Source organism: Plecotus auritus (genome assembly GCF_963455305.1).
Source record: "Plecotus auritus genome assembly, chromosome: 2".
In the NCBI taxonomy this organism is placed as follows: domain Eukaryota; kingdom Metazoa; phylum Chordata; class Mammalia; order Chiroptera; family Vespertilionidae; genus Plecotus; species Plecotus auritus.
In genome coordinates, this window is record NC_137771.1 from 42,688,036 (window position 1) to 42,703,463 (window position 15,428).

The 15,428-nt window shown below is 41.9% G+C and overlaps 1 protein-coding gene across 17 annotated transcripts in view; it reads left to right on the forward strand.

Moving 5' to 3' along the window:
* The window catches only part of FGGY (FGGY carbohydrate kinase domain containing), a 420,488-nt gene that overhangs the window by 86,149 nt on the left and 318,911 nt on the right, over positions 1-15,428 (forward strand). Inside the window, exon 1 of one of the 17 annotated variants that reach the window (XM_080655849.1) lies at positions 1,321-1,461. The exons of the other annotated variants lie outside the window; for them this stretch is intronic. Coding sequence (XP_080511975.1) covers positions 1,445-1,461 — 17 coding nt within the window. The 5' untranslated portion in view covers positions 1,321-1,444. Of the gene's footprint in view, positions 1-1,320; positions 1,462-15,428 lie in introns of those variants that run through there. 17 annotated transcript variants of the gene reach the window in all.

A 15,428-nucleotide genomic window follows, 5' to 3' on the forward strand; every position in this document is an offset into this window, starting at 1 on the left:
TTTCTCTGAGACTTTGAATCATTTCTACAATTTAATCCCACTTGCTCTTTTAATATGGTAGAGCAGGATGATCTCCGAGTATGATTCCTCATTTACAAATAGCATGATGGTATATTGTCTGCTGAATATGTATTGAAATTGTAAAAGTGCTAAAAAAAATAAAAGTTAGGGAAATCTCATCTTCAAGATACCAAAACTAAATCCCAGAAGGGCTTTACACTAAGGGTGGAACTAATGGGTGGAATAGGCTTTAGATTTTAAGGAGGACATTCCCACATCATACATTGTTCAGAGGATCTTTCCCTGACCTGAGAAGACCTCCCTCAGGATGGGCAGGGCATCTCGGTCTCTGTGGACTTTCAAATTAGTTTCCTATCCAGGGTTGCTGACTGTTGGTGAAGTTTTGGTGAACTTGGTGGGCTTTTTAAATATGTTATAGCTGTGTGTTTCAGGGTAGCCTCTAAGTTTCAGTCAGTTTGGTTCAAGTATCAGCAATCAGCCTTAAAACCCAAGGGCTAGGAGGGCTTGGAGCTCAGATATGTGAGGTGGAGTGGTTTGAAATTTGGTCCAACCAGGTCACCCTTGGGCCCTGGCACTCAGTTTCTTCATCTGTAGAATTTGGTGGTTGGGTTAGGTGACCCAATTAGCCCCTTCTAGGACTAAAGTTTTGAGTCTGTCACATGTCATTGTGTTGACCAAAGTCTTTTTTTTTATTAGTCTTTCTTAAAACTCATTCATTTGAAAAAGTATTGCTGAAGTCTAACATTAAAAATTCATATACCTTAGGTATATAATTCATATACCTTAGGTATATAATTTAGTATTGAAATGCTATACCCATTTTTTTCTTTTTTCTCTTCTTTACTTCTATTTAGTTTTTTTTTTTTAACATACCTTCTTTTTTTATGTTTTCTTCATTTTCCTTTCTTCCTCTCTCTAAACTATTGTCAAGGGCCTTTGAAAAGAATTCTTAAATGTTATTAAGAAATTGTAGTCAGGGAGCTCTTTGTTCCCGAGTCATTTAGAAGACTGCTTTTCCTTTTGTTAAATACAAAAAATTGTCAACCTGTATCGTTAAAATGCGCCCCAAACCGCATTCACCAATAAAAAGTGTCAGCTCTCATCGTTGCCCAGATATTATTCTTTCCAAAAGCTGAGCGCTCTCCAGGTTTTCCAAACAGTCTTCGACTCATTCATCTTCCTGGTTTCGTTACATTTTGAACCTCTCTGGGTCTATATGGGGTGGCAGCCTGTCTTTTAAAAATTAATGAGTTCCAAATGCCATTCAAACTTATTTCCGCCCTCCCCCTCCCCTTTCCAGCCCTGCCTGTTCGAGTCTAATGTTCTGTATAAATATTGAGCTGGAGATAGTTTCTAAAGAAGTGTTTGGACTTTTAATTAACACTGACAGCCTGTCTGCTTGGGATTTTGCTCTGCCGTCTCCATGGAAAAGTCAGGCAGGTCAGTATGGAGAGGGGAGGAGGCTGTGCAGTGGATATGTTCCTGGCGGCTGGCCCTAGAGACACTGAACTCCGAGCCAACCATGAAGTCATTTTGAATTTAAGGAGTCTTGCTAATCCAAGGCAATGTGTCTTAATTTGACAAAGTAAAGGCTGCCCGATAAGCAACCCTAACTACAAGTTCTGTGAAACCGGGGGTGTTTGTAAGTTTAGACTGTGCTAGAGAAATGTGGTGATGTGGGAATGGGCTCTTTCTCTTCTGTTTACTCTCTTTCCCACCCCATCCCCCTCTCCTCTCCTCTCTCTCTCTTACTTACTTTGGCCCAATTCAGCCCTGCAGTCTGGCCTCTGCAGTGGCTTGATGTGAAATTTGAGAAACATATGTAGTTTTCTATTTCAGGAAAATGATCTCAGGGATTGAATGCGGGGTGATTTTTTTTTTCTTTTTTCTTTTTGTTTTTGTTCTTGTTGGCTGTTAAGCTCTGATCTTGCCCAGTGTGGTTTTTTGATGATGGGAAAGAGGCTTCGAAGAGCTTTTTATCAGAATTTTATGTAATAAACCTTAAGGCTTGGTTTCTTTACTTGGGCCCCCCACCCCTCCCCAGCCCCACGACACAATGTCATCTATTCTGTCAGAAGTGGGAAGAAGTGCACATTGTTCCTATTACAACCAATTCATTGCTGCTGGCACACATACACACAAAAATGGCCACTGTGTCTGTCGTTCACAAAAGCTATTTTAAATGTAGTTCAGTGGAGGACCAGGGGTCTGCATACTGTTGCCTATAAAGGAAAAGCAGTCCCCGGGGAGAAGCGTGCCTTTGTTTTGCCTTGGAAGGGCCAGTATTCTTCTTTGTTCTAGAGGTGAGTGCCAACCGTGGGCCCAGTGCCCTGCAAACCAAACGTCATTGATCCCGCCGTGCACAGGCTGTGTGGGGCCAGCGTCGCGGTGACCCATTGTGGAGAAGGGCTCAGCGGGGCCCCGGCGTGGGCCAGGCTGAGACTGGCTGCGAGTTGGGGAGGCAGGAGGTGGACTCACAGTATTTTCAGTTAGGTCTGCCCTGCCCCATGTCTGAGGGTCTGTGTGGAATGAGGCCTAGCTGCTGCCCCTGAGAGCATCTCACTCGCCTCATAGGGAAAGGCTCCCTGACTTGTGGTTGTCCATAGACATGAGCATCTTGAAGAGAGCAGTAAGTCTGTGTTCATCTTTATATCCAGGAGTGCTTGCTGACTGCTTAAGAAAGTGGTGCGCGGATGGAGGTCTCTGTATCCCCTGCATATCCTGATGATACAGAGAAGGACCTGCCTATCCACCCCAGAGCAGGGTGTGTGCAGGGAAGGAAGAAGGAGAAAGCACAGGAGAGGCATATGCAGAGGGAAGGGAGCTGACATCCCTAGACAGAGCACGTGTTACCCTATTTGATCCCTACAGTGCGTCATTTTTACAGATAAGGAAGCTGAGACTCAGAGATCACACAGCTACTTAGCAGCAGAGGTTGGTTGCTAATCTGGGTTTGCTGTGGCCCATCTTCCTAACAGGGAGAACGGATGAAAATCCTAGTTTCCCTCTCACTGCACTCATTTCCACCTCCTTTTTTTGTCCTGTAGGTGAGCTGACCATCTCCCTCAGGCCCAAAGATCTGGCATTTGTCAAATAGTTTGGAAAAGACCCTTTCAGGCAGTGAAGCTTGTAGCCTCAGGGCCCCTCACTTGCCCGGGCCCTGCTGTGCTAGTAGCTGTTGGGAGTGTAGAGTGTTCCAGATGGGGACAGGTTGCTCTCAGGAAGCATTTCTATGGAGGCATTCTGATCTAAAAAAAAAAAAAAGGGGGTGGGGTGGGGTGGGGTGGGGGACCTACTAGTAAATCCCCAAAGCTCTACTTATTTGTTTTAACTTTTTTCTTATTGTAGACATTTCCTATTGCACCTGATTTTGCATTCATAATTTTGTATTCCTTTTCTTAAAGAGTTCCCCAAATAAAGCTTCAGATCCTGGATTTTCCCTGGATAGTCGTGTGAGAGCATCCTTCAGGGTACCATGCTAGCCCTGTGACCTTGAACAAGTGACTTCCGTTTCTGCACTTCATTTTCCTCATTGGTACTTCATGTATTGGCTTGTTATGGGCGTCCAAAGAGTTCATATGTATAGAGCTTGTAGTACAGCATGGTGAGGACTCAATAAACGTGGTTTTTAGTTGTTATGAATATGAGACCCAAGTAGATGGAGCTTAATCCCAGTGTCTGCCATTAAAACATTGACCTTCTGGAGGGGATAGTGCCAGAACCACTTTAGACTTACATTAAAAAACCCAGACTATCACTTTATGCATTTATTTCCTTACCATCTTTGACCATCATCCAAATGGCTTCAAGTACGCTTTTATTACATGGAAAACTGGTGATATTTTCAAAGATCTGAGACAAGAGCTGTCTTCATCTGCCGTTCTTCATCACGCACCACCATTCCAGCCACATCAGACATCTCGCTGATCCCTGGGCCTTGTCATGTCTGCTTGCCTTTGCACATACTGCTCCCTCTCTCTAGAATATCCTTCAGGATCTCTGTTCTACCTGCTGAACTGTTGCTCATCCTTCAGGATGTATCTTAAACATCAGACCCCCAGGGCAGTGAGACACTCCCTCCTCATTGTTCCTGGGGTTCTAGCAGTTCTCTCTTCGTACTGGAGTTATTTCTCAGCACATGTTTTTCTCCTACTAGCAGAGCCCTTTGGATGAAGACACCACCATTTATTCACCTTTGCATCCCTAGTGCAGAGCATGGTGCATATTGGGTGCTGAGAAATTTGGGGAGTTGATTGGAAACAGTTTTTCTTTTCATACTCTTACTACATTTAAGAAGCCATAAAAGTTTGTTCCAGAATCATGTTTGTCCCTTGGTTTATACTCCAGTTTAATAAATGCTTTTTAATGCCTGATTGATCTCCAATTTGAAATGACTTTATAGCCTCTTCTCTTTGTTTCCCTGCTTATAACGCTCTGATGTAAGCAGATAATGCGTTGTAAACAACCACTTCAGTTGTGTCTTTCTTGCTAGACTGTGACTTCATGAGTTCAGGACCTTGTATACGTGGTCCACAGCTCTATCCCAAATTCCAGACACATGGATTGGCACAGAATAGAGGTAGAAGAAAGAGTAATAATAATAGTGTTTGTAGTTTATACTAATAACAGGATACTTAATGTATGCTGGCTCTATTATTGTGAGCATTTGAGATATACCAGTCCCTTCAGTCCTCCTAATAGCCCTATGTTCTATAATTATCATGCATAGTTTACAAATAAGAAAAGTGAGGTTCAATGAGGCCAAGGAACTTGTCCAAGGTCACACAATTTAGCTGCAAAATTGGGATTTGAACCCAGGCAGTTGGCTGCAGAATTCAGGCTTTTTATCGCAATGGTATACTGCCTCTGGTTAGCACTGATCAGCTCAGCACTACTTTGTTAACTGATTTGTAAGGGAATCCAACAGAAACCTATTTTTCTAAAGTAGAGAGTTCACTTGTTAGGCGATTACTCACCCCACACCAGTGGTTTTCAAAGTGTGGTCCCCAGCGCTGGCTGGTGTGGCTCAGTTGTTTAGGTGTCTTCCAGTGCACCAAAAGGTTGCCAGTTCAATGCCCAATCAGGGCACATGCACAGGTTGCTAGCTCGATCCCCCATAGGGGACATGCAGGAGGCAGCCGATGTTTCGCAGTTACATCGATGTTTCTCTTTCACTCTCTCTCCCTCTTCTTTCCTCTCTATCTATAATCAGTATTTAAAAAAAATGGTTCCCAGACCAGAAGCATGTTCATCACCTGGAAATATAGTAGAAATGCAAATTCTCTAGCCTCACCCCCATCCACTGAATTAGAAACCCAGGGAGTGGGACCCAGTAATCTGTGTCTTAACAAATCTTTTATGAGTTTCTGATGTATGCTGATATTCAAGAACCACTTCCCAAGACTAAATTATTTCCTCTGGAATTTTGCCTCTTCTTTTGGCCTTTCTTTTCTTCTTCTTCTTCTTTTTTTTTAGTATAGAAAATACAGACATTTTACCCTCTTCCCCACCCCCCCGTTTACTGAGGTATAATTGATATATAACATTGTGTGTTTAAGGTGCAAATTTTGTTGATTTGATACCCTTACATATTGCAAAGTGATTACTACCATTGTGTTAGCTAACACCTCCATCACGTCACATAATTGTCATTTCTTTTTTCTGTTGAGAACATTTAAGATTTACTCTGTTGGCAGTTTCCAAATGTATAATACAGTATTCTAACTATAATCACCATGTTATGCATTGGATCCCTAGAACTTATAATTGAAAGTATGTACCCTTTGACCATCATCTCCCCATTTACTCAACCCGCCAGCCCTTGGCAGTCACCATTGCACTCTCTATATGAGTTCAGCTTTTCTGAATTCCTCATATAAGTGAGATCGTACAGTATTTGTCTTTCTTTGTCTGACTCATTTCACTTTACACGATGCCCTTGAGGTCCATCCATGTTGTTGCAAATGGCAAGATTTCCTTCTTTCTTGGGGCTGAATAATATTTCAGGGGGTGTGTGTGTAAAACATCTTCTGCATCCATCCATCCACTGACAGACACTTAAACTTTGTCCATATCTTGGCTATTGTGAATAATGCTGCAATGAACATGGGAGTGCAGGTATCTCTTTGAGATCCTCTTTTCATTTCCTTTGAATCTATACCCAGAAGCGGAATTGCCGGATCATGTGGTAGTTCTACGTTTGATTTCTTGAAGGAACCTCCATACTGTTTTCCACAGTGGCTGCACCAGTGTACATTTCCACTAACAATGCACAGGGCTCCCTTTCCTCCACGCTCTTGGAAAGGTAACTTTTGCTCTCTCTTGTCTTTTCAGTGATACTTTGTGGCTTTTCTTAAAATGAGTCATACAATTTGGATATTTCACCTGTGTCTTCCTGATATCTGTGTTATGTGGGGGACTATGCTCTAGCTTCTGAATGTTTTACTAAGCTTCCTGAGAGATTTCAAAATTTTGGGTGGGTCTGGAGCTTGATAATTGTTTTTTTCAGTGCTGATGGATTTCAGGATCTGGGACCTTAAAGACTACAATATCCCTGCCATCCAGCTCTGCTCTCTCAGGTTCCCCTAAGTGGAGGGGGAAGAAGGAGCCCAGAAATGCAGGATAACAGAGAAAGGGGAGGTAGCAGAACCAGTGATTGGGAAACCAGGTTTCATGTCATCATACTTTCCAGAAATACCCTCGCCCCTATAGAACCAGTTACACACAGTAGAAAAAAGGACACTGGACTTTGCATTTGACTTGGAATCCTGGCTCAGCCCTTTTATGTATGTGATTTTGGGAAAGTGACCTTGCTGAGAGGCAACTCCTTCATCTGTAAAATGGGGATAGTACTACCTACATCATGAAGATGCTGTGAGAATTTGTTGAGGCACATGGGCATCTAAATCATGCAGGTTGTTTCTGTGTTGAGGGGAAGCCATAAGAGCTTAACTGAGTCACCAGCATCTTCATCAGACAGTATTCTAAGAAATGGATCGTAGGATTTTTAGAGCAACAGGGACTCCAAAGTCCAAAATCGCTGCTATTCCAAGGCCTGGAATTCTGGGAGGTCTAATTCCAGGGAAAATCAGGCACCAGATTGAATGCTTTATGTCTTAAGTCTCCTCATTTTCCAAAAGGTATCTAAAAGTGATTTAACAATGTCAGGATTTAGACTTAAGTTTTTTTTACGTGTTCCAAGAGGCCATTGCTGCAAGGCAAGACCTAAGGCCTGTAAAAATATTGATGCAACTGTCAGAGGTACATGGTATTTGACCTTCTATTAATAAAGACAAATTATTGCATTTCTGTGATATTCGAGTCTGTAAGAATTTCCCTTAATTCCACTGGTATTCTATTCCACAGCTACTGGGGCTGCAGGGACAGGGGACACGGGGTTGTGTTTCTGATTTATGAGGTGGAATATTAGTCTGTTTTGCTCAACTGAAAGTCACAGATGTTTCAGATAACAGCACAGTGAAACCTCCTGACTGATAACAGCCATAGAAACAACTCAAGTAGTTGGTGGCATAGCAACAAGTTTGACCAGAAGTTATCCACAGAATAAAATACTTATTCTTTGGGGGGACAAGTAGGTAAGTGCAAATAAATAGAGGCCAAGGCAGATACAGAGCAGGTTAGACTGGGAGTGGAAGGACTTTGAGGGAGGGTTTTCATGGACATTTGCAGGAGGTAGGCAGTGGAGGCTTCCTCGTGGCTGTTTGCTAACACCATCCCACTTTGTGGATTGTTCCTTTTCCCCCAGATTTTACTGGTGGGCCATACCAGCGTAGAAGGGCAGCAAAGGATAGCCTGCATTACTTAAAAGAAATCTCAGCTTACACAGGGTAGCCTTGTTATTTTTAACCCTTGCCTTTGCTACGTTCAGATAGAGCACTTTGGAATCAGTTCATCTAAGCCCCAGACTTCAAAGGGAGCTCATTCTCATTTGACAGCAGTCATATCCATTTTTGCCAACTCTTTGACCTTTGGAATAACATGCACTCAGGTCTGACCTGTCAACTGTCTATAAAAACCCATCCAGATCAAGGGCTCAGTATTTTCAACAGCACAGCTAAAGGAGGGGGCCCTTCTCATTTTATTCCTCCAGGACTTGTCCTCAGGGGAAACCAGCTGCTGTTCCGAAGTCTTAATGAGATGTGTCTGTAGAAGCCTTGAGATGCTGGGGCCTCGACTTACATGACGATCCTGTACCCTTTTATTACAAGTTGCACAGGATATTTTTAGCCACTCACGTCAGCATTTTTCTCCAGCTGCAGTCAATTTTATCTAATTCTTGTTGATCATGATCATTTGACTATAAAAGTATAAAAAGGAAAAAAGAAGTATTTCCAGAGTCCATTTGCCATGGGAAAATAGGACATGTTGACCTTTCCATTTCTGTCCATCTGGGGGCTTTTGGCTATGAGGGTCAGTTCACATGTGGCTCTGGGATCACTCTTTGGTGTGTTTCAGGCAGTCCAGATGTCTAGAAACGTTGCAGCGTGAAAAAGAAAGCTAGAGAGAAATCTGATTTGATTTGACCAGAACCTGATTGGTTAAGCCAGTAAGCTTCCAATAGCTCTGATCTATGATGCGTTTTTGTATTTCGGTTGCTTCCTTTATATGGTGGGGGTAAGAATAGTATCTATTCCATAGGGTGATTGTGACTATTGATTGTATTAATACTTGTAAAGCATTTGCATAGTAATGCTGGCACATGGTAAGTTCTCAGTAAATGGGTATTGTTTGTATTGGTTTTAGAATTAGTCAAATATGTGTTTAAATGTCCCCTCTGTCATTTACTGGTTGTATAGTCTTGGGAAATAACAGTATCAATCAACATAGCTGCCACTTATTGACTATTATCTTATAATGCTAGGCATTATACTAAGTACATTTTACAGGTATTTTGTTTCTCTCTTTATTCTTACTCAAACTGTCTGAGGTAGGTATGATTATACCCATTTTATAGATGAGTAAGGTAAGGTTTAGAGAAGTTGTAAAACTTGCCCAAAGTAACAGAGCTAAGTTGCTGGTAAAGCTGACTCTCTGAAGTTCTTGTTCTTGGTTACCTACTTAGGTTCTCAAGACATACTTTTATCATTTGTAATAGGAATAACAATAGTTCTTTGTAACTAGTTGCTGTTGTACATAAAGTACTTGGCATTTACTGGGCAGTCTTGACATGATGCACTGGGTTGTTACACCTCCAGTTAGAGCTTTCTATGCAATAGAAATGTCTATCTTCTGTTCCTAATGCCATGTGTCTATCTGTAGGGATTGAAAGGAAGGTCAGTGGGGTCTTGCATTTCTGAGAACTTTGAATCACATGTATGATCTGGTGCCGTAGATGCTTGACTATCTATGTGTATGTATACTTTTCATAGTATGTGTACCACGTAAGGAATATCAAAGTCTTTGAAACCATGGACTCAGACCTGGAAGTGTCTCGGCCCTAATGTTTTGCTTTTCTGTTTATTCTGAAAGTTGTTAAGGAAACTGGCTCAGCTAAAGCCAAGCATTTGGGAATCAAACACGTTTGGATGGGCAGGGTGGAGCCAGCGTTGTACATACACTTTTGGCACTCAGAAGCAACAATCATCCTTTAGAGTGGTATGTACAGAGGTAATATATTCCATTATGTTTTAGCCTATATTTCCTGCCTTAGTCAGTGAAAACACTGACAAGTTGGATCGTGAGCCTCTGCCTCATTTTTTTTTTCTCCTTCTGAAATCAGATCTTCCATATGAAGGATCAACACCCACTTCATTTATTCAATTTCCCATTCACTTCTTAACCCCCTACACTATGCCTTCACCCCTACCATCCACCTGAGGTGGGTTACCATCCACCAGTAATTTTCTTATTGTGCTTTATGACATGAATGTGTACTCCACACATGTCTACACACCTGAATATCAGTCCCACATCCTCCAGGGACACAGTGTTAAGGAATTGTCCTCTTAGGGTATCATTTAAAGATAACAAGAATATGTTTTGGGAACTTCATTTTTCTCTAACATTTTATTTACTCTGTATTTTTAAAAAAAGTATTGGAGAGGATTTATCACTGTTCATATACACAATTGTTGAGTTTTTTTATGTGAAATATGGAGGTCATAAGATTGACATTTTTCTTTTAATTCATCCTTAAGAGATATGAGGAATTCCTAAATAGAACCTTTTTTGGGGAAGAATTTTGGGTTTAGTAGAACTAAATAACCAAATATTATCTTTAATTCTTTATTATTGTTCTATTTTACTAGAGGCCCAGCGCACGAAATTTGTGTGCGGGTACAGTCCCTAGGCCTGGCCTGCGATCAGGGCCATCTTCCCCAGCTGCCTGCAGCTGGCCCTGCCCCCTACCACCACCCACCCCCGGTTCCCCATTCGCCATCAGGTGATCAGAGCCTAACGGCTGGAGGATGGGCCTGAGAGGTTGGCCTTTCCTGCCTGCTTGCCGGCCCCACTCCCACCACAGGTTGCCCTCTGTGTGTGGGGCGACTGGTGGGGTGGGGGCCTTGGCCTGGCACCACTTGCATACCCTGTCACCCATCCCCAGTTCTCGATTCACCATCGGGCGATGGGAGCCTGCTGGCCGGAAAAAGGGACCGAGAGGTGGTCAGTGTGCCTTACAGTGACTGGTCGAGCGGTCGTCTAGTTGTTCCACCATTAGGGTCAATTTGTATATTACCCTTTTTATTATATAGGATGTTATGAGTGCTAGAACCAAACAGTGCCATAAAGATTCTAAATCTTTCTCATTTTAATAGTACTTTGCTTTATATTACTTAACTTTTTATATGGATTTATAGTCTCAAATAAGATACAGAGTTCTTTGTCAACTCAATAAGCTACTGATCTCTCTTTTGATATTTGGTTTATTAATCTATTATCATATTAAATTATTTCACATTTCTTAATAATTGAGTTGGTACATAATAACAGTTTTCAAACTCATCATTAATAGCATTTTGCTTTCATAGTAATAAATAGATATTTATATTTCAACCAACTTACAACTTACAGCTTCTATATATGAAGGTCATAAATATATTTATGTACCTCAAATTGGTTTTAAATTGCTAAAATTCATATCCTAGAAGTGAATACTAGGATATGAACAGCAAATCCCATACTGCTTTGTATTACTGACAATGTTATATTGTCTAGCTATGATGGAGACCCTGGCTATGATCACTGTCATTGAGCAATGCCGGAGTTGACAATTAAATAAGCAATGCCAAAGATTGAGGTCAGAGACAATACTGGTAGTGATTTGGGGTAAATACTGTTGCCATGCTAAAACTTTAGTGTATTCTGGAACGATCTTCATTTTAGACATCTGAAAATGTTGAGGGGCTGAGATCTTAAGTAACCTGTTAAGGTTTCAGGACTAGTAAGTACTTGCCAGGATTTAAATAATAAAACTCATGCTTTTAACCACCACTGTCCTACAAGCCACTCAATAAGCATTTGTCTATTAAGCAAATCAATTTCTTCAGGGAATTGATTCTAGTGATGAAGATAAATAACCATACTAAATTATAATTCAGTGTGAAAAATGTGTGACTGCAGAATGAACAGTACACAATAAATTGGGGTGAGATTGGGGACAACTTGAGGGAAGGAATGGGAAAGAGGAGCGTCTCAGAGGAGGCATGGAGACTGGGTTCCCAGCCTTTCCTTTGAGCTGCCACACGGCCTGTCTCCACCCCGGCCACAGGACATACTGTTCAGTGTTTAGATTTATTTGGTCATCTTCACCTGTCACTAGACTGTAAGCTCTCCAAGGGCAGGGGCTGAATCTCATATCTTCATCATTTAGTGCAGGATCTAGTACCTAACAGCTATTTAATAAATACAGAATGATGAGTTATATCTCCAGAGGTGAATATAATGGACAGGTGAAGAAGACAAGACATTACAGCCAAAGATATGAGTATAAATGAAGGTGTGAAAACTCACTGCATGTTGAGGAAACAGTGGGCAGTTTGGACTGGGCTGAGCATGGCAATATAGACTGTAGTCTTGTGAAGGGTCAGTTAGCCATGCATACTCATATGCCATGATAATAAGTGATATTAGCCCAGCGGGCGTGGCTCAGTGGTTGAGCGGCAATCTATGAACCAGGAGGTCAAGGTTCGATTTCCAGTCAGTACATATGCCCGGGTTGTGGGCTCGATCCCCAGTGTGGGGCATTTCAAGTGGCAGCCGATTAGTGATTCTCTCTCATCATTGGTGGTTTCTATCTTCCTCTCTGAAATCAATAAAAGATATGTGTTTTTTTTTTAAAAAGAGGGATATTAGATTTCTGAGTGCATCACTTTCCCTGTTATATCTTCATCTCTTTAAGAACAAAGACAAAGGCTCAAGAGCTAGGATATTTCATAGGGTAAAAAAGATCTGTTTCCCTTTCCCACCTCTGCTGGTCCTCTGCTGTGTGACAGTGGACATGGCACCTAGCTTCATGGTCCTGCTTCTCACATAGTGGGCATTTGATAAAGATTTGTTAATTGGATTAATCAATGTAACTATTTTTTTTGCAAGAAACTTTGGAGGAATTTGAGATACAGCTATGTAAGAGACTCAATATTGTGCCTTGTACTTATTCATGGAGTGAGAGACGAGGTTTAGGGACTTTCAGACAAGAGGGTTACTGACCATTTAAATCGTGTAGCAGTTCTGTGATTCAGAATGGCTAGTCCACTTGGAACTGAACATAGATAGTGGCAGGTTGTGTGTGTGTGTGGGCGGGTTAAATCCCCTGGAAGAAGGATTATTTGGCCAAAGGAACCAAGGCTCCCAGGGTCAATGAAAAGGCTCCATTCTCAGTGGATGCCACCCTGGGAGTGCAAATCAAGTGACAGGTAAGATGCTCAATTGTTTAGATCTACCCAGCAGAGAGGTCAGGGGTCAGTGAAGCCTGGGTGTGGCGTTCTCGTCTCTCGAGGCCCTAGACTCAGTGCTGGGATATAGGCAGCACAGTCCAGCCCACTGCCTTGTGTGGCTGAGTCTAAGTCCAATGTTTTGCCCCTGGCTGTGGTCTGCCTGGGGCTCATCATAAAAGTTGTAGGGTCATGGAAGGAGGGAACTGATGCATTTTAAAAAGTCAAAAAATAAAGCAAGGTATGAGTTACCAGTGAGTTGGATGCTTCTGGAAGTCTTGTAAGTGTTCTTTGGGGTGATAAAGGAAGTTTTTTTTTTTTCTTTCCTTTCTCTCTATAAATCGTACCAGAGGGTAACATTTTTGTCTGTATTGGTGTTGATAACACTACACCATGCTCCGTATAAGTCCAATGTAGTAATAGGGAGAACCATCCATTTCTTTATTCCTCATGCATTTATCGAAGCCCTGTGATGGTCCCTGCCTGTAGGGACATTGAAATAAAAGCCAGACTCCCCCTCACAGTCACACTGCAGTGCATTTAGCACCGTAGCCGAAGTCTAGTAGGTCCCAGACTCTGCATTAGCAAAAGGGGGAGGAGTGATCACCTCTGTCCAGGGAATCAGGAAAAATGTCATAAAATGGGAAATGAGGGATGAGCACAAATCTACCAGTGGATGAGAAGGGCTGCCTGGCAAAAAGGCAACCTGTGCAAAGGTACAAGCAGGCAGGACCATGGTATATCTTGAGCATGTTAGCGTAACCAGAACATAGGTCGTATGTCGGGAGCATTTGGAAAGAAGAACAGGATGTCCTCATGTGCTTTTCTCAGCCTTTGGGTTTTGAGTGTTCATGTCATGGTCCTGGCCCCACTACTGCATGCCCCTGTGGTCCAGGGCGAGCACCTCAATTTTCCTATCCCTCAGTTTCCTCATCTGAGATAATAATAGAACATGCCTCACAGGGTGGGTCTGGGAATTTAAATAATAGCATAAAGCACTTAGACCAGTGTCTGGCACATCAGTTATTAGTATTAATTCTATAATACATATAATTAGCTAATTACTGATAATTATTATTACTCAAATTTTAACCTATAGTCAGAGTGGAACAACCTGTTGAAAATAATGCTTAAGAAAGGTGACTGTCAGGCAGGTGGAATGGAGTGTGAATTGGAGCAGAGAGCTAAGGTGGGAGAGGGAGTGCGGGAGTGGGGATAAGCATCGCAGTATTCCCAGGGATGTTGGAGGATGGGACTAACATAGTCGGCATGGAGAATAGATTTGGAAGGTGCTGGAAAGGTAGGCTTGACCGAATTTGGTAAGAGATGAGATGAGAGTGAGAACCTTCTTCTCTTAGTATTCAGGAGTGTCACTGGATACGTGCTGATGCTAGTCTAGCAGGGTACCGCAGCGGTGTTGGTGACAGCCACACTGTGCACTTCAGGCATCTTCCCCCTCATGACGTTTTCGGCCGACTTCAATGTGACACATGATGATGAGCATATTTACATAATGTGTGGCTGGTGAAATCACGGAAGATTAGAATTTCCCATTTTAATTCCATTTTAAAGATGCGTGTTAAGCAAAAGAATATAATTCATTTTTTTTTAGTCTGCTGAAATGTTATTTTGGCCTCTTGAATCAAAGGCATTCCGCAAGTGTTTTCTTTATTACATGCCTTAAACTTTAATTAGAATTTAATTATAAGATCCTGAAGGCATGAGGAGTAAGAGGAGCAGATGGGACAGTAAAAGCAGCTTAGTGAACAAGGATTAAAGATTAAAAGTTGCTCGTTAATGGCATAAGGAAAGAACGGAGCTAAATTACTGGGCTTTTGTGCTATTTCAATGCTTTTTCAATTCCGAAGCTTAGTTTTATTCCTGGTTTGAAGCTGAAGAATCTCATGAATTAGGGTTTTTAATTTTTTTTTTCAGTCACCAGAGGTCCATACATCTGAAATAACCTCAATGGGCATGTTTTATTTGAATCTTCATTCTAAACTCAGACAGATCCTTGACTATTAGTAAATATTTTTGAACATGAACATAGAAAGCAGAACCAAGGTGCAGTCTCTCTGCCCTCTCTTTCCTCAATGTATGGGGAAAAAAAAAGATGGGTCGATGTTTGGGGTGTTTTTTTTATACAGTTGTGCTTCTAAACTTGGCTGGACTCATATCATTACTGTAACGTGCACCCTGGAGATGCTTCAGTGTCACAGTTCCGGGATGGTGGGAGGAAACTGTGAATGGAACCAGGGCCCCTGCTTAACCGTGATCTAGGACAAAGCCCTTTACCTCTCTGACCCTCTTTCCTTATCTGTAAACTTATAAAGAATTCCTACTTCAATATTGTTGTAAGGATTTAATCTGAATTCATTAATTCCACAAGGATTATTGAGGGTCTACTAAGATAGTGCCTCTCCTCAAAGAGCTAGCTGAGTCCTAGCTGGTTTTTGCTCAGTGGTTAGAGCATTGGCCTGCAGACTGAAGGGTCCTGGGGTTCGATTCCGGTCAAGG